The sequence below is a fragment of the Manacus vitellinus genome, unplaced genomic scaffold, assembly GCF_001715985.3.
Source record: "Manacus vitellinus isolate BGI_N305 unplaced genomic scaffold, ASM171598v3 scaffold_38_pilon, whole genome shotgun sequence".
In the NCBI taxonomy this organism is placed as follows: Eukaryota; Metazoa; Chordata; class Aves; order Passeriformes; family Pipridae; genus Manacus; species Manacus vitellinus.
Window position 1 is genome coordinate 6,620,394 of NW_021940526.1, and position 23,470 is coordinate 6,643,863.

Here is a 23,470-nt window from a genome sequence, read left to right on the forward strand (position 1 = left end):
GCCGAGCCCGGGCAGAGGGCTGCCCCGGCAGCGACACGCCCCGTCCCGGCCGCGGCCCGGGCGCTGCCCCGGCGCTCCGGAGCCGCCCGTGGCCCTCCGGCGGCAGTGAGCGGAGCGGGGCGGGCGGGCGCGGCGGCCGCGGGTCACCACCCGGCCTCCCGGGGCAGGCAGCGCCGACAATGGCCCGGCCTGCCGCAAGAAGGAGATCGTCTACAACACACTGCTGCCCTAACGGCGAGCGCCTGGAGGCCGAGGCCGCCGCTTCCTGGGCACATACAAGGCACCTGGCCCGCGCGGTGCAGACTGCAGGAGCTCTGGCCCGGCGGGCTCTTCTGGACCAGTGAAGCTCTCGACGTTGAGTGGCCGGGGCGGGAACGGGCGCGGGCAAGCGGGGCCTCGGCTGCCGAGCGGGCGCGGCGGACCCTTCCCCTCCCTTCTTTCCCCTCCGTCCCTCTTTTCCTGCCCGTCCCCTTCCCGTCCTGCGGGCCGCTCCGCATAACGGCGCGGCGGGCGCCGCTCGGTGCGGGCAGGGCGCGGTGTCCCGCCGGCCCCCCGCCGCTGCCCGGCCTCAGCTCGCCCAAGGGCCCGCACAGGGGCGGCTGCCGCAATCCCCGGAGCGGGGAAAAGGTGGCATCGTCCGCCGCTCGGAAACTTCCCGGTTTCGGCGAATCGGCACTCGGGTTCGTCGTTTTTGTTCCGCCGTTTTTAATGTTTTTTTTGTTTTTTTTTTTTTTATTCTTCCTGCTCGGCCACCTGTTTCGCCTCCTGCCTTCTTAGGGAAGTTGTGGTTGGTGCCATCTCTGTGCCGCTTCTGCTGTAGGGGCACAAAGTCTTTCTGTTTGTTGGGTCGGTGCTGGCGGGATTAAGTTCTGGCTTAATGCTGTGTCAACACCCCCGGTGCCCTTGATATCTTGCTCGGTGTAGCTTATGCTGATTTTGGCTCTGCTGTGCGTGCTGGGAAGGTGGTTTTGATACAGATAAAGCCCCGTTGGTTTCACAGATAGCACCCGGTGCTACATACAGGTTTCTCTTCGTGAGTTTTACGAAGTGTGCTTGGCCCTTTTTCTTTTTGGGCACCCTGGCACTGGATGTGGCATCATATGACAGTGACTCCTGTAGCTTCAATCGGTAACTTCTGTGGATGTTTATCACGTTATTCTGCTGAATGCCGTGCGTGCCTTTATAACCAGCGTTTCCTACGTGCCAGGACCGATGGAATACCTGTATTTTATACCATTTCAAGATCTTCACTTACAACTTCCCTCCTTCCACGAGCCGCTTTTTTGACGTTAGCGAGGGATTTCGTACACATTTGCCAGCCCAGCCTGGCAGAGAGGACTGTATTGAAATGTAAGTGCCTTTCTGTTTCCCAAGAGGCAGCCTTAGATAGAATTACAGCGGTGGTTGCAAAATGACTCACATGTTTGGTTCTGTGACAGTTTGAACCTGCTTGGAACCAGTTCAACGCTGTTTCCCTTCCTACCCACCCCCCCCCCAGCCATCTGCTGCTTCCCACTGGGGTCACAGGTACCTGTTGCCTGCACCTGTGGTAGAGCTAAGTGTACCCCTCGAGTTAAAACGAACTTAGGAGTTCTTACTGTGAGGATAGATGGGCTTTAATTATTGAACTGTGGCTGAATAGGCACAGAAAGCCCTTTCAAAGTGTGCCGGGCTGTGTTAGAATCACCCCGTTACTCACTCTTGTAAACGACAATTGCTGTTCCCACTTCGTGCTCCAGGGCACTGAATTTGGCCCGCTGAGAACGGCTGCTGTGCTGCTTTATGAATCACAGGAAGGTCAGCAGGCTCTAATTTGTGGTTTTTTCCACCTCCTCTTTGAAGTTTGGAGTTCACTGTGTGCGTTCGCAGCTTGTCTGATGCCTGTTAGTACCAAGATCCCTGGGTGGCACATTTAGATGTAACGAGGCTTCTGAGTGTGTTTGGTGTGGGCAGGGAAGGAAACAGTGGGCTTGGAGTGAAAAATGAGCCGGTGTAGTTAATGTGAGAGATGTGTTGCTGCTTGGTTTGACTTGAGAAAGCACCTCTGTGGGATGAAAGGATCAGAGAATTGGGATTGTTCAGCCTGGAGAAGGCCCAGGGATGACTTAATTTGGCCTTCCAGTACCCATAGGGTGCCTGCAAGAAAGGTAGAAAGAGACTTTTTATGAGTGAGAGGACAAAGGGGAATGGCTTCAGACTGACAGAGAGTAGAGTTAGATCAGATATTAGGAAAAAAGTCTCCTCTGAGGGTGGGGAGGCCCTGGCACAGGTTTCCCAGAGAAGCTGTGGCTGCTCTGTGCCTGGAAGTGTCCAAGGCCAGGTTGGACGGGGTTTGGAGCAACCTGGAATAGTGGAAAGTGTCCCTGCCCATGGCAGGGGGTGGCACTGGATGGGCTTTAAAGTCTCTCCCAACCCAAACTTTCTGGAATTCTGTGAAATAAAACCCTAAAAGTTTAGGCCTGGATAAAACACTTCCAGCCATGTGGTGTCCTGGTGTCACACCCAAATTAAATTACAGAATAATGACAATAAAATCCAAGTTTTGCTGTCTCTCGATAGTCGGCGATTCGTCTCCAAATCAAATTGCTCCCTTTTTCCCTTCCGGACAGCTGTAATTAATAAATGAATTAAAAAAAAAAAAAGCTCAGAATCTTCACAGTGGTATGATGGTATGCGGCATTCTGTGAAGTAATTTATGTCTTTGATCTGTTTCTTGTTTAGACAGACAGATACAACTGTTAATACAAACAGGGTGATGTGTGTACAAACACACAACCCGGCCAGGAAAACAAGGGCGTGCAGGTGATACACCTGCAACAGTTACACCCCCCTCGAGGGCTCCCAGCCTCACTCAGCTCTTTGTGCCACGGCAAAGAATGAAAGTGAAACCCGGCTCTTTCTTTGAATTAATAATTTGAGTAGTATTTCACGGTGCCAGGGAGAATTTCTTACGTACCACCTCCCCCCAGCTGGAAGCGTGACTTGCACATGTTTATCTTGAGAGCAGCTGTTTTGGGCTGATGTCACGAGCTGAGCAGGGAGAGGAGGGGGGGAAAGAGGCAGAATTGGAGTTTATCAGGTGGAATGTCTGTAAGCTGATTGGCATAATTCTTTTATGGGTGATTTTCAGCCGTGAGAACCGGTCCTTTGGTGGGGGTGTGTGTGTGGAGGGTGGTGAGAGAACTTTCCTCTGAGGACAGTGAGTGAGTTGTGACTCGGTGAGGCTTCTGAAACAAATAAAACTCCTTGCCTCGAAGACTGGCACTCAAATCTGCAGTCATTACCCCAGGAGTCCTCCAGGTCTGGCTGGTAAAAACTGCCCCTTGTAAAGTGCTACCCCGGTTGTGAAAGCAGAGCAGGGAATCTCAGCTGTGTAACTTGCCCCCAGCATGCGTGGGAAGAGCAGGTGGCAGCAAAATAATTTGCTTCACTGGCCTTGCACCACAGCCCCTCATGGTCTCTAGGTCAGAAGTACACGCTCTTTCAATTTTTCCCTGTTTCGTGTTTTACAGATGGTTTAATTTTTTTATTTTATTTTTGGAACCTAGCCAATAAACTAGCGTATTAATAGAATATAAACACTTCGTACTTACTGTGCCTGGAGTTGACTCTGCAGCCAGGAAAAAACACACAAGTGCCTTTCTGTGCCTCCTGCTCCAGTGGACAGGGGTGTTTGAAGCTGAGGGACACAGCTTCTGTCCCTGACAATGTTATTTTATTGTGCTTGTCAGGCACAGACTTACTACAAAATGACATTTAACTGTCTTGCTGTAAGGTGTGGGGGAAAAATGCAGCTCAGCTGTTTGGAATGGGAATGACAGGACACGAAGTTACAGTGAGGATGGAAACCTCTCAGTGGGACTGCTGAGTGTTTTAACCACTATTGCCTAAAACTCTTGTTTTACATGTCTTTTTTTTCCCTTATCTTTGTCAAAAAAGAAATAGCAGCTTTCCTCTGGATGCATAAGGGATGTGTGTGCTGTGTGCATGTGATTTAAATAGTCCTGCTGAGCGTGATTCATTGTTTTCCATGTTATCTGTCAAAATCTGAGCTTTAAGCTGGTCGTGGTCCTGTCCCATGTGTTGGAAAATGCGAATGGACAGCCAGGAATTTGGGGGAGTGCTCCGTCCAGCTTAAGTGAGGGGAATTTTTAACTGTAGCAGAGCAGCCAACTTTCTAGGGCACTTCAGGGTGGTCACTTGATCCCACAGCACACTGCCTAAAAATAGGCCTATTGTACTTGTGGAGTGAGAGGTTGGATACCCAGCACTCCTGGATTAGGGAATTGGCTTTTTGGTAATCTCCAGAGACCCTGCACTCTGTACAGAAGGGATGGAGCTGAAAACAGTGTTTTCACTTCCAAATCATTTTTTAGGTTGTGTGAGTGGCTTTTGGTTGGTTGGTTGGTTTTTTTCTCTCTCCACGTAGCTGAACTCCAAATCATATCCCATGGGACCAGCACAATGAGGGACAATTAACTTACCCTTTTTGCAGGGCAGGTGGAGGCTGAGAGCTCATAAAACCTCCAAAGATCCAAAAGGGCAGTGGAATTGAGAGTTCAGGTCTCAGTGTAGTATTATCTGCTTTCATGTAACAAATCTTAATTTTATTTTGCAACAGTTTAGTTTTAGAATCATTCCCCCCCCCATAACCCAATTAACTATTTTTTTAAATCCTGAAAAACCAGCATATATTTATAAATATATGATGAACATGCCTATATTCTTTTAGTTAGTAATAGGGATATTTCATCCCTTGTGAGGGGATATTCTGAAAATATCCCAGTTCCCCTCTGTTAGAATTCACTCATTTAATCTTGGAGGAAAAGGCTAAGCACCCCTTTCTAGAAGTATTTATTTTCTGTCATTGCCTTAATGCTCAGCTGGATTAAGACAAATAATTGACCCTTTTAAACTCTGCCTCCCTCCTACATAAAGTAAAACACAGGAGCAATTTGGCATCTGGCCCTGCTGCCTGGGCCCAGTGACACCTCTGTGTTCAGCACGTTTCTGTGCACTTTACCCCTTCTTCTGTTTCTTAGTTAAACAGCATTTTGTGTAACAGAACTGTTGTTAGCAAATGTCAAGGAGGAGGACCAGCCAAACACTTTATTTTTGGTTATAAATAGCAGCTGACAGATAAATTGGATCTCTGTGTTTCTTTGCAGTTAAAATTTACTCTCCAGGCCTCTCCAGTTTCCTTTTTTTTTATATATGTATATATGTGTGTCTCACCCATTTTTCTTTCCCTGAGGATTCTTTTTGCATGTCCATTTTAGGCTTGTGAAAGGTGTAGGTGTTCAGCTGTTGGTGGTGTAATTCTGTAGGTAGGGATGTCTCTGGCCAATCCACATAATTTAGGTTCCTGGGGTGGGAGAGTGGGTTGTCTTGTATTTGGTTTGTTTGAAATAAGTACAACGTGTTGAAGTGAACATTAGTGGAAATGCTGCCCATCAGATGTAAACATTTAAAAATTCCCCTCTTGAAATCACTGGGAAAAGGGAAGTGGAAAGCAGATTTCTTATGAATCTTTAGGAGTAGTTGGAGCAGTAATAAAATTGAAAAGTTGTCTCCCAGTGGGTAGTAATTTATAGTTGTGCCACATGTTAAATGCTGCCCTGGAACCTTATATAGGTTTTGCTGGTGCAGCATATCTTTTAAGACTTAAAATATACGTTTCTTTTCAATCTCAACTTGAAAAGAGCAAACACATCTCCCAGAGCTTTTCCTGAGGGATCAGGAAAAACGAGGGAAGCAGTAGGGACACACCACCAGGAAAACTCAGTGTCTAAATCAGTTATTACTGGAAGCTACTGGGTTTGGGCTTGACTTGGTACTTTTTGGGTTGTGTTTTAGCTTGTGGACTGTGTCCTGTCCGTGAAGTTGCAGTATTTGTAGGATCTTAGGGGCCTGTAAACTTTATTTGGTCGTTCTCTTCCTGTAGCTGCAGCTGCCCATCTTCCCTTGCTGTGTGTCTTCAGGTTCTTCTTTGTTGGGCTCAGTGAGCCAGGTTTTAGTTTCATTTTGTGATAAACTGAGAGAATGATTCGGACTAATTAAAAGAAAAACAGTGTAAGGTCAATATGACCTGGAGAGAGAAAAGAAAAACAAATCGTAAAACTTAATTGGGCCCCTACAAAGACATAAGACAAGTTACCTCCCTTTTACCTTGTGTAAGATTTATAGTGAAGGAATTTCATTTAGTTAGCTAGATAATAACACCTTTCTTAAAAATTTATAACTTTGTGTGGATAACAAGCAAACACCTGCTGAATGTCTGACTTGACAATATATTATGGATGCTTATAGATAATATTCTTGTTTAAGAAAAACATCTGTCGAATGTCTGACTTAACAATGTGTAACGTTTATGCTTATGTATAAGGAATATTTGTGAATTAGCTGGAAATAAATGTAGAATGACTGTCTTCTTTGGGTGTGACAGGCGTTGGGAGTTGTTGAAACCCCTCCCCGATCACCCAGCGCTGCATTTGCTTTTATCGTATAATAAATTCTTATTGGAAATCACCCGACTCTGGGTTTCTATTTCTTACAGTTTCCTTAAGCAGCCCAGCCAGCTGAGCTCTGGCTCAGGAGCCAGAGGTGGGAATGTCCCCAGCCTGGCTGACTCCCGCTGTGTTTGGTTGGCAGGTACATCCGCCTGTACGGGAGGAAGTTCAGCAGGGAGGATCACGTGCTGTTCATCAAACTGCTCTACGAGTTGGTGACCATTCCCAGGCTGGAGATCAGCATGATGCAGGGCTTTGCACGGCTGCTCATCAACCTGCTGAAGTAAGGACACCTTTCTGCCTGCTGGGGACACTTCCTGAGCCCTTGCTCAGTGTTGTTCTACCTGTATGGAACTCAGCGTGCTGGCCCAGGTCACCTCACTCCCCTGCCCCGGGCAGCTGCTGTGGGTTCAGGAGTTCCCACTGTGCTTTGGGAGCGCTGTGGGAATGTAAAAATGGAATTTTTCCCCCTATAAGGAAAAGCAAACGTCTCAGAGAACCAAGTCTCCAGGTTTAATCTCAGCCGGGGGGGAGGTGAGGGGCTGGCTCACAACTCCATAATGTTTATTTCACTTAGCCAGGAAAACCTTGGGAATGCTGCCAGTGGCCAGCTTGTTCCTGCCTGGCCTTCCTGCAGCGGGTGCCAAACTGGGAGCAGGGGCTGGGGTGTTCCTTGTAAACGTTTCATCCTGAAGTGCTTGGTGTTCTGTTTCCTACCAGGAAAAAAGAGCTGCTTTCCAGGGATGATTTGGAGTTGCCATGGAGACCGCTTTACGAAATGTTGGAGAGGATATTGTACTCCAAGACAGAACATCTGGGATTAAATTGGTTTCCCAAGTAAGTTCGCCTTTTGAAACCTTTGCTGGGCCGTGAGTGCCTATAAGGCTTTAAAGCACTTTGTAATTTGCTCCTAATCCCTGGAATCTGATACGTGGGAAATACTCTGGTTGTGTTTTCATGAGCATATTTCAAATAATTTGCATGCAGGGCTGCACTAAGTCGTGGAGCTCCTTCTACCAGGGGCTTGGGTTTGTCATCGTGTTTCTTTATGAGTGAGATGAATTTCTAAATATGCTGGAACAGGGGTCCTGGTCAACTTATTTTGGGGTGGTAACCCAAGTTTTAACAAATTTAATATGGATTATTTAACAGTATTGTCATGGTTTAACCCCAGCTGGCAGCTAAGCCCTGCATAGCCACTCGCTCACGGGATGGGGGGAAAAGTGGGAAAACTCAGGGGTTGAGCTAAAGACAGGGAGGAATGTGAAGAGAATTAAACTTTATCCCAGTCAAAACCAGCACAGATATTAAGTTAAACCTCTGCTGCTCTATAACACAATAAGGGTTTGGGGAAAATATAGAATCTTTTTAAAATATCTGTGCTGTAATCACTCCCAGGATCTGGAATCCACAGGAAGCAAAGTGAAGTACCTTCCATAGGAAATACATGGATATACTCAGAGATGCCATGAGAGGGAGAAATAATTTCCCCCCTCCCCCAGTTAAAAATTTGAGACACGTTCTGGTGATGTGAAAAATGAGAACTTGTTTTCTTTGCTTTCTTTGCCTGTCAATCCCTGCCCATCTGTCAGATTTCCGGGATTTACAGTTTTCCTAATGATTCTAATTAGGAGAGTCCTGCTCTGTAAACCACAGATTATAAAAGGTAGCACGTGGGTAATGCCTTATGTTTGGTTGAACTGAACCTTCGTGTGAAGAAATGCAGGTGAAGAAATGTTTGATTTGCTTTTAAAAAAACAATTTTCTGAATAATCCTGAAGCAGTGATTCCTGAGGGGGAGATCCTCTTGCTGATAAGGGACATTAATAGAAAATATGTGGAGCCTTGACACTTGTTATGGAGCATTTCAGGCTGGATTTCTGTGTAGCTGGAAATGTCACTTTGCTCAGTTGCATTAGTTTGGTGGCTGTAGGTGAAGATGTGAAAGGGCAGAGCCTTCCTTGCTTTATTTTTATTTCAGTTTTTATCTTTGCACCTGCACACCTTGCTCTGGGGGTCACTTCTCATTTACTGTGTGAGGCAAACTTGGTGGTGGGGAGGGAGCTTTTCCAGGAGGGAAAAGGAGGGGTTGGGCTGGGAGGAAGGTCTGGGTTGGGATGGTCTGTGTGCAGCATCCAGCTTTGATTAACTTGATTTTATCCCACTCCATGCAGTGCGATTCCTTCTCATACAGTGCTCCTTCTTTTTTTGAGTTGGTTTTTTTTTTTTTTTTTTGGTGCAAATCAAGGGATACTTTAAAAAAGCTGATTTGATTTATAGCTGTTAAATTAACTCTCGTTTTAATTCTATTTTATTTTTTTTTTTCCCCACATTCAGTTCATATCGACCAGGCTGGTCCTCACCTAAAACGTTTGTGCTTAATGTTTTGCATAGGTGGTAAGAAAGACTTTTTGTTGTTCAGCTCTGGCTGATGTATCTTCTGCATGTTCTGTTGGACTGTAACACTTGGCACACACACAGAGGGGGAATTCTCTGCATAAATGGTTGTTTTGGAAAGCCAGTATTTAACATGACACCACTGGTGATGAGAATGTCGCACTGGATGTGAAATCTTCTAATTGGGGAGCCAGAGAACGTGTGTGAAGTGGCTGATCAGCGGCTCTAATTTAACTAATTTAACCAGCAAATGTATTTCAGGGGTCAAACGAGAGGTGGATTTTAGTCTGGAGTAGTTGTTGTGTCTGGTTAGGGATGAAATCACTGCTGGTGCAGGAGCAGGTTCTGGAGGGAACGTACCTTCCTGTTAAACCAGTGAAATCATGGAAAAGTGCTTTAGCAGTGAAGTCATGGCTGCTGGAAAATCCACCCAGCCACAGCCTTGGGGCTGTGAAGAGCTTCTTTGTCAAGGGTTTGCCAGGAATTCTTGCAGGGAAACCGTCAGGAATTTTTGGTGTGTAAGAAATGCAGAGAACTGGTGTAAGTGGCAGTGGAATCGCAGGGGGTTTTGCTTTGTTTGGGGTGTTTTAGAAAGAAAGGTTCAGTTGTACTGATCCAGTGATGGTAGGTAGGAATTCTCTCAATTAATTTGTGAAACTATAACTGGTTGCTCTTTTAATTGTCTTAATTTAAGCTCTGTGATGAGTGTCCACTTCAGGACTAGAATTTCCCTTACGGCCCAAACCTCTCCTGAAAAACTGAAATTCCTGCTCCTGCTGCTTTTTTCTAACATGAGTCAACACTGTCAGTTCTATGTTAATAATTTTAACTGAAACATGTTTCTCTTTGAAAGTGCAGGAAAAAAACCCCCATATTTGCAAATTGACATCACCATGCCCTTTTCAAAAGAAGAAAATAAATATGCAGTGCCAGAAAGATAACTAATGACAGGGCTTAAAATGGTGTTGGGTGTTTTTTAATACATCTCCCCAGCTGTGTTGTCCTGTCCTTTCCTCACTAGCAGTCCCCAAATGGGAATATTACAGGATGTCTCCTCTAGCTGGGCTGTGCTTGGACTGTCTCTTGGGTGGAGGTTCCTTGGGTACAAAATCATCTTGCTGTTGTTTTTTATTTCCTAGCTTCCTAAATTTGGGATCAGAAGCCAGATTGGGATGTTCCCCTCCTTTCTCCTTTGCTCTCTCACACTGGCAGGTGCTGAGATCTGGCTGAAAACTTGATCTCTGGCCTCTGTGTTTATTCAAACTCCCCTCCTTCAGGTTTTCCTCAGTGACACTCAAGGGGAGTGTGACAGTACAGGCAGAGCTTGTTTGTTTTGTCACACAAACATTTATCATGTTAATTTTTAATGCTCTTAAGGAATGCTGCTGGTTCATGCTTTATTTATCTACTCTTGGAACAACTGTTACCTGTTTTCGAACTCGTTCAAGGACAATATTCGCTTGAACTCAGAATTTTCCTGAGCCTCCCACAGAGTTTGGTCTGATTTTTGTTTAGTGAATAGCTGGTCATTCCTCTCCAAATGTTAGAGTTATCAGTCAGCTCTTTTCTGGGAGAGGTCCTGACTTGACTTTGTCACTGTTGCCTAAAATATCCCTAATTTTACATCTCCTAGAGAGCTCTGTTTGAACTGAAGTAGTGCTGTGAGGGCTGGGTGGGCTTCTGCTGGATTGCACTGAAATAGTGGTTTATCCATATTTTATTCCTCCTGGCTTGGATGGGATCAGTTTATTTTGTGTAGGACTGGAGAGACAGCGTGTGCATGCTCAGTGTTTGTGTGTCTCCAAATTAATTGATCTTTGGTAATAAAGATGATGCGTTGGCATCATCTTTTTCTGAGCAAAATGGCATTTCTGTATGTTTTGGATGATGAGCTAAAGGATGCAGTATTTCTGTTCAGGGTACAGAAAGCATATCTAAAAGATGTAGGAAGTTCTGCCAGAACTTCTATTTTTTTTGTTCAGGGAATGTTTTTGGATAAAAGTGCAATTTAGTCTTGAGGTGGTTGTGTGATAAATGGAAGATCTGAAGAATGTGACCATTTATTACCTTTATGGTTCCACTGGTTGGTCTCTCTGCTCCTCCCCCTTTTATTCTTTATTATTTTGAGATTTAGTCCTTAAGTGTTTTGATGGCATCCTGTGTTGAAATGATCTCTCAAATCATGTTCTTGCTGTGGATGAAAACACTTCTAAAATCAGCTGTTACTTTGTGAGGGACCCGAAAGAAATAACCCCTTGATTTGCAGACAGTTCACTTCTCTTTCTTAGAACCCCTGGGCAAAAACCAAAACCCCATTGCAAAGGTCAGATACGGTGTTTGGAGCCAAAAAATAACAACTTCCTGAAGCCTGCTGCCTTTATTTATCTGATTCATGAAGTCCATAAACCCGTTTTTTCCGTTTGCATTTTCAACTCGCCCAAGAAGTTCCTTTGTTCTGCCGATTGTTCACGGATAAAATGCAGGAGGTTACTTACAAGAAACGATGATAATTCTTCACTTCAAAGCAGGAAATACCAGAGTAGTACATGAAAAGCAGAGCCAGGAGCTGAGCAGAGCAGTTTTGACTGCTATGATTAGGTCTGTGTAGAAGGGAATTAGCTGCTGCATGTTCACAGAAGACAGTTAATTGCATCAACATTATCTTAAGCTCTCGAGAGAAAGGTCAGCAAAGGGTTGTTTGTTTTATGCTGCCACTGAAATTTGGTAATTTGTTATTCCTAATGTTTCCTTTCTTGTTTCAGTTCTGTAGAAAGTGTCCTGAAAACACTTGTGAAGAGCTGCAGACCGTAAGTGTTTGTTTCATGGCTGATATCTATTTTTTTATTTATTTTTTTTTTTTAGCTTTTTAACAGCCTTGGCTGCAATAATTATGTTGTATGAACAGCTGTATCTGCTGTGCATTTAAAACACTGCACTGCATCGGTATTTATTTATTTTAACAGCAATTAAATAACCAGCATTCTTGTAATGTTTCTATAAATGATCCTTGTGGATGGTAGTTGCTGGGTTTTTGTCCAGCCTTCACAGTGGGGTGGTTTTGCATTGTGCAGATTCTTTTCTGGTCCAACAAGACAAGAACCCTTCAATTTGTCTTCCCAAAATGATGCTTGGTTTACCTCTGTTCTGTGAAGGCTCTGTGGAGCTGAGGGCTGCCTGCAACAGCCCCTGGGCATGTGGTTTCCCTGTAAAACTGACATTTATGACGAATTAATAGCTGGTTTTCATTATGTCTAAAAACAGACCCAAACTTTAAAGCCGAGCCTGTGTGTATGTGTGGTTTCCAGGTATTTCCCAGAAGATGCCACTGGGGAGATGCTGGATGAGTGGAGGCCTTTGATGTGTCCCTTTGATGTGACCATGCAGAAGGCAATCACCTACTTCGAGCTCTTCCTGCCCACCACCCTTCCCCCCGAGCTGCACCACAAGGGCTTCAGGTGGGTGTCCTGGGACGTTGCAAACACAAGGAATTCTCTTTTTTAACTCTGAACCAGCAGAAGGGGCTGTGTGGGGCATGGAGGGAGGGATCACTGGGTTAGGTGTGCTGCGGCGCCAGGAGGGGAGGGAATGCGGTTTGGAAAGAGGAATGTGAGCGTGGAGGGTTTTCTCCTTGGCCTCAGGGGAACTCAGAGTGGGAGATGATGCCACTTGTGACTGTTGGTCAACAGGGACAAGTTTCAGGGTGTAAGGCAGAGGGGAATGAGGTGTGGGTTGTTCTCACCTGGGTTGGGATGTTGATACGTGATGGAATGGCGAAGCTGAGGAGGGTGAGGAAACCACTGGTGAAGCATTTGTGTGAAAGGGGGATCAACACAGACTAAGAGGAGGAGAAGCTAAAAAAAAAAAAAGCAAGGACTGAAACTCAGGATCAGACTTGGGGTGGAGGGATGCTGTGGGAGGTGAAGTGATACAAGCATTCCATGTTGATCCCTGTTCCTGCTGGATGGGTTGAGGGACAGGTGAGTTCCTGCAACCTGGCAAAGTGAGGGATACATTTTCAGTGAGGGAGCTGCTTTCTCAGTGTTGAAGTTATTTTGATTCTGTTCTCTTTCAGGCTTTGGTTTGATGAATTTATAGGCCTTTGGGTGTCAGTTCAAAATCTTCCCCAGTGGGAAGGGGTAAGTATTTGCTTTTCACCTACACTAGAAGAAACCCTCATTTAAATATTCCTACAATGTGCTTGCAAGGAATTGAAGCCAAACAGTCATATAATGGATTTTTTTTCTCTTCTGCTTTAACTAGTACAAGAAAGCAGAGACAATAATTTCATTGTTGGTAGCAAGCAATTACTGTCTGAATAAATGAGACTGCAGTTGTGCTTGATGAACATTATTTAATGGCTAGCTCAGACTAGCTTTTCTTTCCAGCCTTGGGAATGCTGCCTGCTGATACTTGGAATTGTTCAGAGTGCTGTTGTGGTTTCTATAAATTATAATTCTGTCCTGTCTTTATCTTAACACATCATTGGTCCCTCGTTTTGAGTGGTGATGTTTTGCCCTCACTGCAATGAGTTACTGTCATCTTTATTTGGGATACAGTGAAGAACCTGTACTCTCCTTGGCCAAAAATTCCCTGGGGCTCTGTCTTCCAGGGAAAATAGTCTGCCATGTTACCTGTGTGCCCTTGCTGTGTGTCTCATGTGATTAGATGCAAACTTGAGATATGAAAGGCTCACTGTTGAGCCCCCCAGCAGCAGCTCAGGTGCTGTCAGTGTGAGCTGGGCCTGGGCTTTGCTGCACTGAAACTTGGCCTATCACCAGGTTTTTTTCCCCATACTCAGTTTGAACATAAGCTCATTGACCATCTGGCTGCTTTTACTAATCTCCTGCCCTTGTCCACCAGGAGAACTCCTCAGTGTCTGTGGAGAAAGCTGATTCCCAGGCCACCCCTGAGCGCTGCCTTTGTCCCACATTCCGTAGGTGGTTTTGGCTTCAGTTGTGTTTCGTCACAAACCCAGGGAGGCAGTCCAGGTCCCAGCACTTGGCACTTGCCCACATTTGAACGTGGGAGATGCCAAAGCTCTGTTTGAGGTTGTCTGTATAAACTTTTCCATCTTCCTGATGGCCACCCCCCTGCCCCCCCAGAAATCCTAATTCTTTTTCTGGCAGAACAATGACAACCCGCACTTGAATATCGTGATTTGGTTTGTTTCTGACAAACAGTTTAACAAATAATCCTCAGCCCTCTTTCAGAAGTTATCTCTGATAACTGGATGCTGACAGTTTGCTTGCTTTTTTTTCCTCTCCAAGCTTTCACTTTTTTGTTTCCTTTGCTGTCTTGCCCACTTCCCAAAGTCAGGCTTGTTCACATCATCAGGCTTGGATGCAGATAATTAGACACATGAGTTCTGACTCTGCAATCCCATTTAAGCCTCTGTGTGCTGCAAGCTCTTCCTCAGCTTGCTGTGGCAGGAATTACACTGGCTGTTTGAAGGGGAACTGTGGAATCAGTTGTCTGTGTGCACAGCAGGGAGTTTTTCAGTGGGTATTTCCTCATACCAAGCGAAGGAGGTGGGTCATTTAAGAAAATGTAACCCCTGTCTTCAGGCTGGGTCAGGTGTGGCTTGTGGAGTTTTCCAAAGCTTATTGTGTCCTTCAGACAGAGAGGTGCCTGTTCCTCTGTGCCTGTGTGTCTCTGAATTAGGCAAGATTCTTTCAGGCCCTTCCTTTTGGCTTCAAGATACTGAAAGAGGCACCAGGAACCTGTTTGGTATGTCCTGACTTGGACAAGCTCCTACAAAGGGACTTGCTGGTTAATGTGCTCTTCCACAGCCAGAAGAGTGAGACTTCATCTCCTTTCTGATTTAGCCATGACAATTCTCTTCCCTGAGGACATCTCTCAGTTCCCTTGGATTCATGAGACTGTCTCCTGGTGATGGAGTGTCTAATTCTTCCTGGACAGAAGCTGACAGCTGATGCTTCTGACCTTTGCAAGCCACAGATGTGTTTAAACCAGAGCACACAAATGTGACAGCCAGCACACGTTGATTAGGATGGATCCTGCAGAGCTTAAATAGTCCTAAATAGCTCAATATTGGGGAAAGCTGAACAGAGGCCTTGGGGGGATTTTCTGCCGTGTCTGTACATAGGAGCTATTTTAGGGCAGTGATGGTTCTGATGGAGTGAAATGTCCCTTTACAAGTGCTTTTGTGCCAAGGGCAGCTTTTATCTTGCCTGTGTGAAGTAGATATATTATTATCCATATATTCTAATGAACATTCCCTGTTTTTCTGGTGGTTTTCAGCATCTGGTGAATCTCTTTGCTCGCTTGGCCACGGACAACATCGGGTACATAGACTGGGATCCGTATGTGCCAAAGGTGAGAGCTCTCATCTCAGGAGGTGACTTTGCTTGCTTAGAGACAAGTCTTCAGTGTTCTCATGCCAGGAATAATTCAGGCTCCTTGTGTGGGTTTTACACTGCACTGGCCCAGTTTTTCAAATTAGGTGCATCCATTGAGCCATCCTTTTGGAAGAGGCATGTTGGAAGGTGTTACTGTCATCACCTGGCTCAACCAAACCAACCACAAACCTCACTGTACAAATGCTGTCTGATTGTGTAATTAACCCCATGTTCTTGTGGGAAGGCCCTTAGTCATGTTCTTGTGATTAAATAATATGTATGACCTTTGGAATCTTTCTGCTTGTAGATTGATTTTTTTTTTATTTTTTTTTTTTAAACACGTTCATGGTACTTACGTGGTTTTAAAAAACCAAACACCTTTTGATTAGAAAATTAATGCCAATTTTATGGCATAAAGTAATTGATGCCAATGTTTGTTTTTCATTCTCTCAGATTTTTACTAGGATTTTGAGGAGCTTAAATCTTCCAGTGGGGAGCAATCAGGTTGTTGTTCCAAGGTTCTTAACAAATGCTTACGATGTAGGACATGCAGTCATGTGGATCACAGCCATGATGGTGAGTAAACTTCTTCATAAAGGGAACCACAAACCCAGGCAAAGCTTTAAGTATGTTTTTAAGATGAATGTTTGTGATGTTGAGCCCGCTGCAAAAGAGTGGGTTCAGGCTTTTTTCCCCAAAGTTTTGTTTTCAAGTACATCATTCCACTGTCAGCGTGGAATGGAGGTGGAATTGTTTATTCCACAGCTGGAAAGGAACAGGCAGCTGCAAATGCCACTGTGGGGACCTGCTGAACCCCTGAATCCTCTTTTAGGGTGAACCTCAGCAGATGGGGTGGAGAAAACTTGCTGTTAGTGCTGAGCTGAGGGCAGGATGGGATTCGATGCTTTGAGGGGAGAGTGCTCCGCTTGTACTTTGTGTGCTGTTACCTGTTCATTTGAACTTGTTCCGTGGTTTATTCCTTCTCCAGGGTGGCCCAAGTAAGCTGGTGCAGAAGCACTTGTCTGGCCTGTTCAACAGCATTGCCTCTTTCTACCACCCCTCCAACAACGGGCGCTGGCTGGTGAGTGTTTGTGTGCTGCCACGAGAGCTCTGGCTGTCATTTCAGCCTGTCACACCTCTTGGTCAATGCCCCATGTGCTCCAACAGCCAGGTTCTGCTGCTGTGTGCTGCTTGGATCTTGAAAATTCAGGTCTCTGTGACCACACTGTCATTCAGACCATGCTCTTATTTTCAGCACCACGGCTGATGGGAGTATTGTACAAACATCTAACCCAGGTGCAGGTTGGAAGTCCAGAACAACACACCTAATTCACGTATAGCCAGGAAAAGAAGTCAGCACTTGAAAGGAGGGTGATGCACAGCATCAGTATTACTTGTGTGGTGTAGCTTTTGTGTTACTGACCTACTGTCTCCAAGTTCCCAAAATATAGGATGAGGCTTGGAGCAACCTGTTCTAGTGGGAGGTGTCCCTGCCCATGGCAGGGGGATGGAATTGGATGGGCTTTAAGGTTCCTTCCAACCAAACTGTTCTGTGATTCCATTAAACAAGGCAAAAGGATTTTTAATGCATCTCTGCTTTGAAGCAAACTTTTTGATGGTGTAACTAGTGGAATTCTCTGCTAGGGAATGTAAGAACCTCCCTGTGATAGCTGGTAGAAAGTAGAGAAGAAAATACAGCAAGACTGGTCGCAGCAGTGCCAGAGGAGCTGACTTGTATTTGCTTACACATGAATGTGCAGAGAATGCTCTCAAAGGTTCCCTAATTACTGGTAAATAATCTTGATTCTTGAGTATGTCCTTTCTTTGTGTTTTTCCAGATTTTCTTAAATCCTAGGGCATAGTGCTGGCAGCATAACCACTGGCATTTTGGGAAATGAAGTTTAATGACAAACGGTGAACGTTGTATTTCAGAGCTGTTGCGAGTTTTTCTGCACTGGGGTTGTGTGATTCCAGGATGTTGGGTTATTAATCGTCCCTTGTACACTGAGGAGCTCAGTGCCACTGCCCAGCATTTCTTGTGTGTTCCCAGAACAAGCTGATGAAGCTGCTGCAGAGGCTGCCCAGCAGTGTGGTGAGGAGGCTGCACCGCGAGCGCTACAAGAAGGTGACCTGGCTGACTCCTGTGCCTGAGAGCCACAAGCTCACGGACCAGGACGTGACAGACTTCGTGCAGTGCATCATCCAGCCCGTTCTCCTGGCCATGTTCAGTAAAACTGGGAGCCTGGAGGCTGCCCAGGCCCTGCAGAACCTGGCCCTGATGCGCCCCGAGTTGGTAATTCCACCTGTGCTTGAGAGGTAAGAGCAGGGGAGGACTTCCATTTTTTATTTTAATTAATTTGATTTGTTCTGGGGCAAATGGACTGGTTTTGGAGGACTAGAGCTGTTGACAGCTCCTGTGCTTTAGGGTAGTCAGTCCTCAGGTGCTGTGCATGTCTGTTACCATTTTGTGTCAGGGTGGATCAGTTGAAAAAGCAACCCTTTATTCATAAGCCACCTGGTACGTTCTCTCTGACTTTAGGTTGGGCCAGATACACCCGAGAGCTGTGTAGCAATGAACATATATTTTATACTTCTGTTTTGTTCAGGGTGTGTTACAGTTACAGGTGGTTCAAAATCGCTGTCATGGCTCTGACTCCATAAGCAAATCACCAGATATGTGCTCCCATGAAATACTTAACTCGCATTATTTCTAATGCCTTGGTGCCTTAAATTTCCAAGGAAAAATGTAGCTCCTTCCTGCTCCAGTGAAAAGCTTTCCTCCTGGTTCCTATCCACGTTCCCTGTGCAGTCTTTTGTGCTTTTAACAACCATGTATTTTAAAACCAGTGGAGAAATGAGTTTGACCGAAGAGCGCTTCCTGTGTTCCACACCTCACTGACTCAACTGTTTGTAAAAACTTGCTAAATCTGAACCATTTCGAGCACAGCAGTTCCAGGAAGGGCAGCAGTGCTGGGTATGGCTGCTCTGTCTGTTTTGAGAGCAGACTCCACGTCTGCTCTGCAGCTCAAACTATCCCTGGAATGTTTGCCTTGGCTGCAGTTCCACGTTCGCTTGGGATGACGTAGGGCAGGGGTAGCACTGTGACTCTTGTCTGAACTGTGGGTTGGTGGTGACAGCAGGAAGTGTTGCAGTTTGCTAAAAGGCACTGAGTGTAAAAAGAAAATGTTTATAAATGGCAGTAACCTCCCAGGTTTTGGTAGAAAGGTCTGGACTTCAATGTAACATGGAGTCATAGATCCCCTCTATTCAGAGGCAGCCAGGGCATGTTTCTGTGCTTGCCACAAGAACCCTACACTTGAAGCTGGTGCAGGCTGTGCACTTCAGGTTCCAGCAGGGAAATCATTGTAGCTTTGAATGTGGGAACCCATGCACTAATTATTTAACCCTGGGTTGCTGGTGGATAGCACTGATGAAATGGAAGGAGCCTGGTAACAGATCAGTGTTGAGTCCATCGGAAAACAACGAGAAAACCATTTCAGAACCCTTGATCAGCTTGAATTTTTCACACAGGATTTTTCTTTTTTTTTTTTTCTTTTTACCCTTTCTGCAGAAAGCTTTTATTTGCTTTGTGACATTATCCTTCCTAACCTGACTGTCCTTGATTTTTACAGAACATACCCTGCCCTGGAGACCCTGACAGAGCCCCACCAGCTCACGGCCACCCTGAGCTGTGTCATTGGGGTGGCTCGCAGCCTGGTGTCCGGGGGGAGCTGGTTTCCTGAGGGTCCCACACACATGCTACCTCTGCTCATGAGAGCCCTGCCTGGGGTGGATCCCAACGACTTCAGCAAGTGTATGGTGAGTGGGCAAATATCTCCTTTTTTTTTTCTTTTTTTTTTCAGAAGATTGTGAGCCAACCAGCCAATATTTTCTTGTATTTTATAGAGAAAAATTTTTATGTTTCTGTGTGGCCAGAATTTCCTAGCCTTTTTTTTTCTGCACAGTTTGAAGTACAAAAATTTAATATTACAGCCCTCTGATTTGGGATAATGCTTTTGGCTCACTGATAAGCATTGTGCTGACTTTCTGGGCAGCTCTGCACAACAAGATTGACTAGGTGCTCCACAGCTCCCAACAAATATTCCTAGTCTTTTAACATCAAAAGAAAGACCTTTATAGTTAGGTTTTCATTACATTAGGTTCTGAAAGTCTACACCTTCAGGAATTCATATTAGTTTACTTAAGACAACGTAAACATTATAGGGATTTGTAACTTTGAAGTTTGGCACAAAATAATAGTTATTTTACTTAGAAAATTGAGAATTTTTGTGCACTGCTGACTAGTAAGTTCTATCTATGAAATCTGAAATAACTGTTGTAAGTTTTGGGGTGTAAGAACTGGGCTCTGGTGTATTTTTGGTTTTAGCATGATTTGCTTTAGCTCCTATAAATGACCAAAGCTTTTTAATGTGTAGAATACAATACACTAAAGAGCTGTTTGCAACTCCCAACAGATCACATTCCAGTTCATTGCAACATTTTCTACTTTGGTGCCTTTAGTAGATTGTTCATCTGTATTGCAAGAGAGAGATGATCTTTCAGAGGTAAGTTGTGAAAACAAAGCTGTCACTTAGTTTTCAATTGAATTTCTAGCAGTGTGTGATAAGATATGAATCGTGTTTGCTTCTGGGCAGTGTGGCAGAGCTGATACCAGTGTGCAAATCATGTGTTCTGAGCGCTTCTTGTTGTAGGGAATGTTAAATTCATGCAATTTAGTATTTAAATGTCAAAACCTAGTTGCTCAAGGGCCCTGTGTAGTGTCATTTGACTCTGAGCTTCCCTGCTTTGAGCAGGAGGTTGGACTGTGGTGTCTCCAGAGGTCACTTGCCATGTGAATTTTTGTATTAAAATAGCTTTATTACTCTTAATTTTTTTGAAAGTCCTTGTCACCATAAAACACAAAACAACACAAAAAAAAAATCCCCAACTTGCTAGTTATTTTAAATAGTGCATTAGGGGGTTGTTTTTTGTTTTTTTTTTTTCCATTTTCCAGAGCTGTTTTCCTCTTTAAATAAACACCTGTTCCTCTTCCCTTTCCTGACTGGGATTCTATTACTTTCTCTTTGGATGCTTTTTAATCCCCTCCAGCCAAGAGACAGTAACACCATTAGACACTAAGTCTTATCCCCCTTATCACCACCCCTGTTTGCTCCCAGAAGGCTTTTTGTAGCTCAGAGAGCAGCAGTAGCTGCAGTTTGCCCAGATCAGAAGGTGGGTTTCATTGCCCCAGAGCTGCAGCACCCCAAAAATCAGGAGGGGTTTATACCCTGAGGGTTAAATGTGAATACAGGTGAGGTCTGTCCCCACCTCTGGCACTCACTGACCTCCTGCTGCCAAGGAGGATCAGGAGCAAGGCCAAAGGTTGTATCCATGAAGGTTACAACCTGATTTCACCACAGAGGTTCCTTGGATAGACATCCAGGCCAGGAAAGTGGGACAGGACAGGGCAAGGAACATGCAATAATTCTCTCATGGAGTGTCCTCGAGCCTGTGCAGTGGGAAATGTGCTGTAGTTCATGTAGGAAATATGTTCTGTGTTTGTGTTTCCTGGAGAAAAACCAACCTCTTGTGTTTCTTCTGTGGTGGCAAACTGCAGGTGGAAAGAGAACTGTGCTCTGCATCTGCTGAGTTTGAGGATTTCGTGCTGCAGTTTATGGATAGGTGAGTGAGCTGAGCAGAGGGGAAAGCTTGACATGAAGAACTCCATTACAGACTTCCAAGTTTCACTTGCTGACCTTGTTTTGCATTTTGTAGGTGTTTTGGACTCATAGAGAGCAGCACACTAGAACAAACCAGAGAGGAGACTGAGACTGAGAAGATGACTCACCTGGAGAGTCTGGTGGAACTGGGGCTCTCCTCTACTTTCAGTACAATCCTTACCCAGTGTTCAAAGGACATCTTTAAGGTGTGTAGAACGTGGGCTTTCCACCTGATTGAAGCAGCTTAATTTTGTGTGGTGAACAACTGGGGTGTTGGAATTCTTCCCGTGGTGAACTTCCACACTTAACCAAGGAAAGGCTGGGGGTGGGGACAGGAAAACTTTATTTATATTCATCAGTACAGAGCTCTTGGGTTCTTTGTGCTCTCTTGCAAACTGATGATGAAGTCGTTCTGAGAGCTTATTTTATCCCTCTGTGGGTTCAGGCTGTGATTTTTCACGTCCTGATCATTGCTGACCTACCCAGTCCCCTGCTTTCCTTTTCTCCCTCTCCCTTCCACTTCTTCAACTGGGCAGAAGAAGCTGTTCAAGGAGCTGTTGGATAATGGGATCAGAAAAGTTATCTGGATTAAAATAACTCAGAGAGAGGGGGTGGAGAATCCGTGTTGTTACGTGGACAGGTTCCTTCCTTGTGGGTTGGGTTAACACATTTATATCTGCGCTTATATATATATATATATATTTTTTTTTTTTGGAGATGGCAGATTTTGTGCATTTTGAACCACTGCATTGGGTACTTTGGAATGATTTTTGTTCGGAATCTTTTGCTTCATGTAAACTTTCAGTTAATTCTGCATCATCATTAAGTATTTAATTTGTATTTTCCCTGATTGTTCTTTATTAAAGTACTCATGGGATCCACACTGTATAATTCAGCTTGCCTTGCAAGGTACTGGATGGAAATAAGCTGCTTTAAAACACGCTGAGTGCTTAAATAGTTGTTAATTTAATTCCCTATTTATTTGCTAAGTAAGGGATGTCTTGACTTTCCTTCACTGTGACACATGAAATACCAGTTTTCCTTTTGGAGACTGGTTTATTATCTATGTAGTTTCTCAGAAGCACCCTAAACTTACAGTAGTCAACAAGATTTTATCCACCTCCTCTCTTCCCAAAGGGAATATTTTAGGCATTCCACAGAGCTGCTTTCTCTCTCTGTCTCTTCTGATTGTTTTAAAATGTGCTTCCCGATTGCAGTCCTCTGTTTTAGAAGAGCACAGATGCTGCCTTCTGAGTAACATCAAACATTTTGGGATACCTAGTTTTCTTTTTTTTTTTTTTTTTTAAAAAAAAAGTAACCTCCATGTCTTTGTGCTCCCTTTTAGGTTGCCTTGGAGAAGGTTTTTAACTTTGCTGTTTCGAATATATTTGAGACGAGAGTCGCCGGTCGGATGGTCGCCGACATGTGCCGAGCTGCAGTGAAAGTGAGAGAACATGCTCTGAATCCACTCCAGCTTAAAAAGGGGGAAAAAAAAAAACAGTGCTGCTGCTTTTTCCTGTGTAATATCTTGATTTTTAGGTGGTTCTTAATATTACATCTTCTCAAACCAGCTGGTTGCACACAGGCAGATTCCAAGGGGTTAATTCGCACGGTGTTTTTCTGGTGTTAAATTTAGGTTTTATTGAACGAGAGTCACGAAGTCAGGCTGCCTGTAGGTTGAATTGGAGCTGAGATACAATCTAGTCTTCTCTCTTTTGTGGTGATATTGTTAGATTTTTATCAAAGTGTGTGCTGAGCTGCCTCTCATTCTAACCTGGGCTGTTTGCAGTGCCGCCCCGAGGAGTCCCTGAAGCTCTTTGTGCCCCACTGCTGCAACGTTATAACTCACCTCACAGTCAGTAAGTTTATCTCACTTCTAGTGTTAACTTGCTTTCTCTTGGGTTGGCTTTTCTGAAACGTGAAAACAGCCTCTAAAACTTGGCTGTGTTTTCCCACAACTTGGTTTCAGCGATGGAAAAGTCCAATGTTTTGTCTGAAAAAACCCAAACCACTGTGTGATCTCAGGGCACAAATCTGTCAGGTTGCAGGGCCATGATCCCTTAAAAATGTGGCAGTTTAAAATGTCTCCAGTTGCAGGATGTTACATTGGCTAAAGTGACTTCCAGCTGGACACGGGAGTTGGAGTGGGAAGCTGGAAGGACGCAGTGGGAGGGTTGGGAGTCAGCTTTTGGAGTGGAAGGATCTGGTTTCTTGTGTGGAAAACTTGGCTGCAGTGTGGTTACAGCAGAGCTTGTCCCTTGTTCCTCTAGATGATGATGTGTTACATGATGAAGAACTAGACAAGGAGCTGCTTTGGAATCTTCAGCTTTTGTCAGAGGTATTGCAAAGAACGTTCTTCCCAGGCTTATGTGTCACTGAATCTTCTTTAATGCCCCTGAAAGAAGAAGAAAAAATTCCATTAAACCAAAGCAAATGTTGTATGAATGATGCTGCACAGCTTCTGTTTCTGACTTTAAATGGGACG

General features: G+C 44.8%; 1 protein-coding gene across 1 annotated transcript in view; it reads left to right on the forward strand.

Moving 5' to 3' along the window:
* The first annotated feature begins 288 nt into the window (after nt 1-288).
* The window catches only part of PSME4 (proteasome activator subunit 4), a 48,007-nt gene continuing 24,825 nt past the window's right edge, over nt 289-23,470 (forward strand). The window contains exons 1-17 of the mRNA XM_029961660.1: nt 289-354; nt 6,652-6,792; nt 7,230-7,346; nt 11,669-11,713; nt 12,212-12,361; nt 12,979-13,042; nt 15,168-15,242; nt 15,719-15,841; nt 16,254-16,346; nt 17,316-17,581; nt 18,898-19,084; nt 19,741-19,830; nt 20,883-20,947; nt 21,041-21,191; nt 22,331-22,429; nt 22,775-22,844; nt 23,256-23,323. Of these exons, the coding sequence (XP_029817520.1) occupies nt 6,752-6,792; nt 7,230-7,346; nt 11,669-11,713; nt 12,212-12,361; nt 12,979-13,042; nt 15,168-15,242; nt 15,719-15,841; nt 16,254-16,346; nt 17,316-17,581; nt 18,898-19,084; nt 19,741-19,830; nt 20,883-20,947; nt 21,041-21,191; nt 22,331-22,429; nt 22,775-22,844; nt 23,256-23,323 (1,704 nt within the window). The 5' untranslated portion in view covers nt 289-354; nt 6,652-6,751. The remainder of the gene's footprint in view (nt 355-6,651; nt 6,793-7,229; nt 7,347-11,668; nt 11,714-12,211; nt 12,362-12,978; nt 13,043-15,167; nt 15,243-15,718; nt 15,842-16,253; nt 16,347-17,315; nt 17,582-18,897; nt 19,085-19,740; nt 19,831-20,882; nt 20,948-21,040; nt 21,192-22,330; nt 22,430-22,774; nt 22,845-23,255; nt 23,324-23,470) is intronic.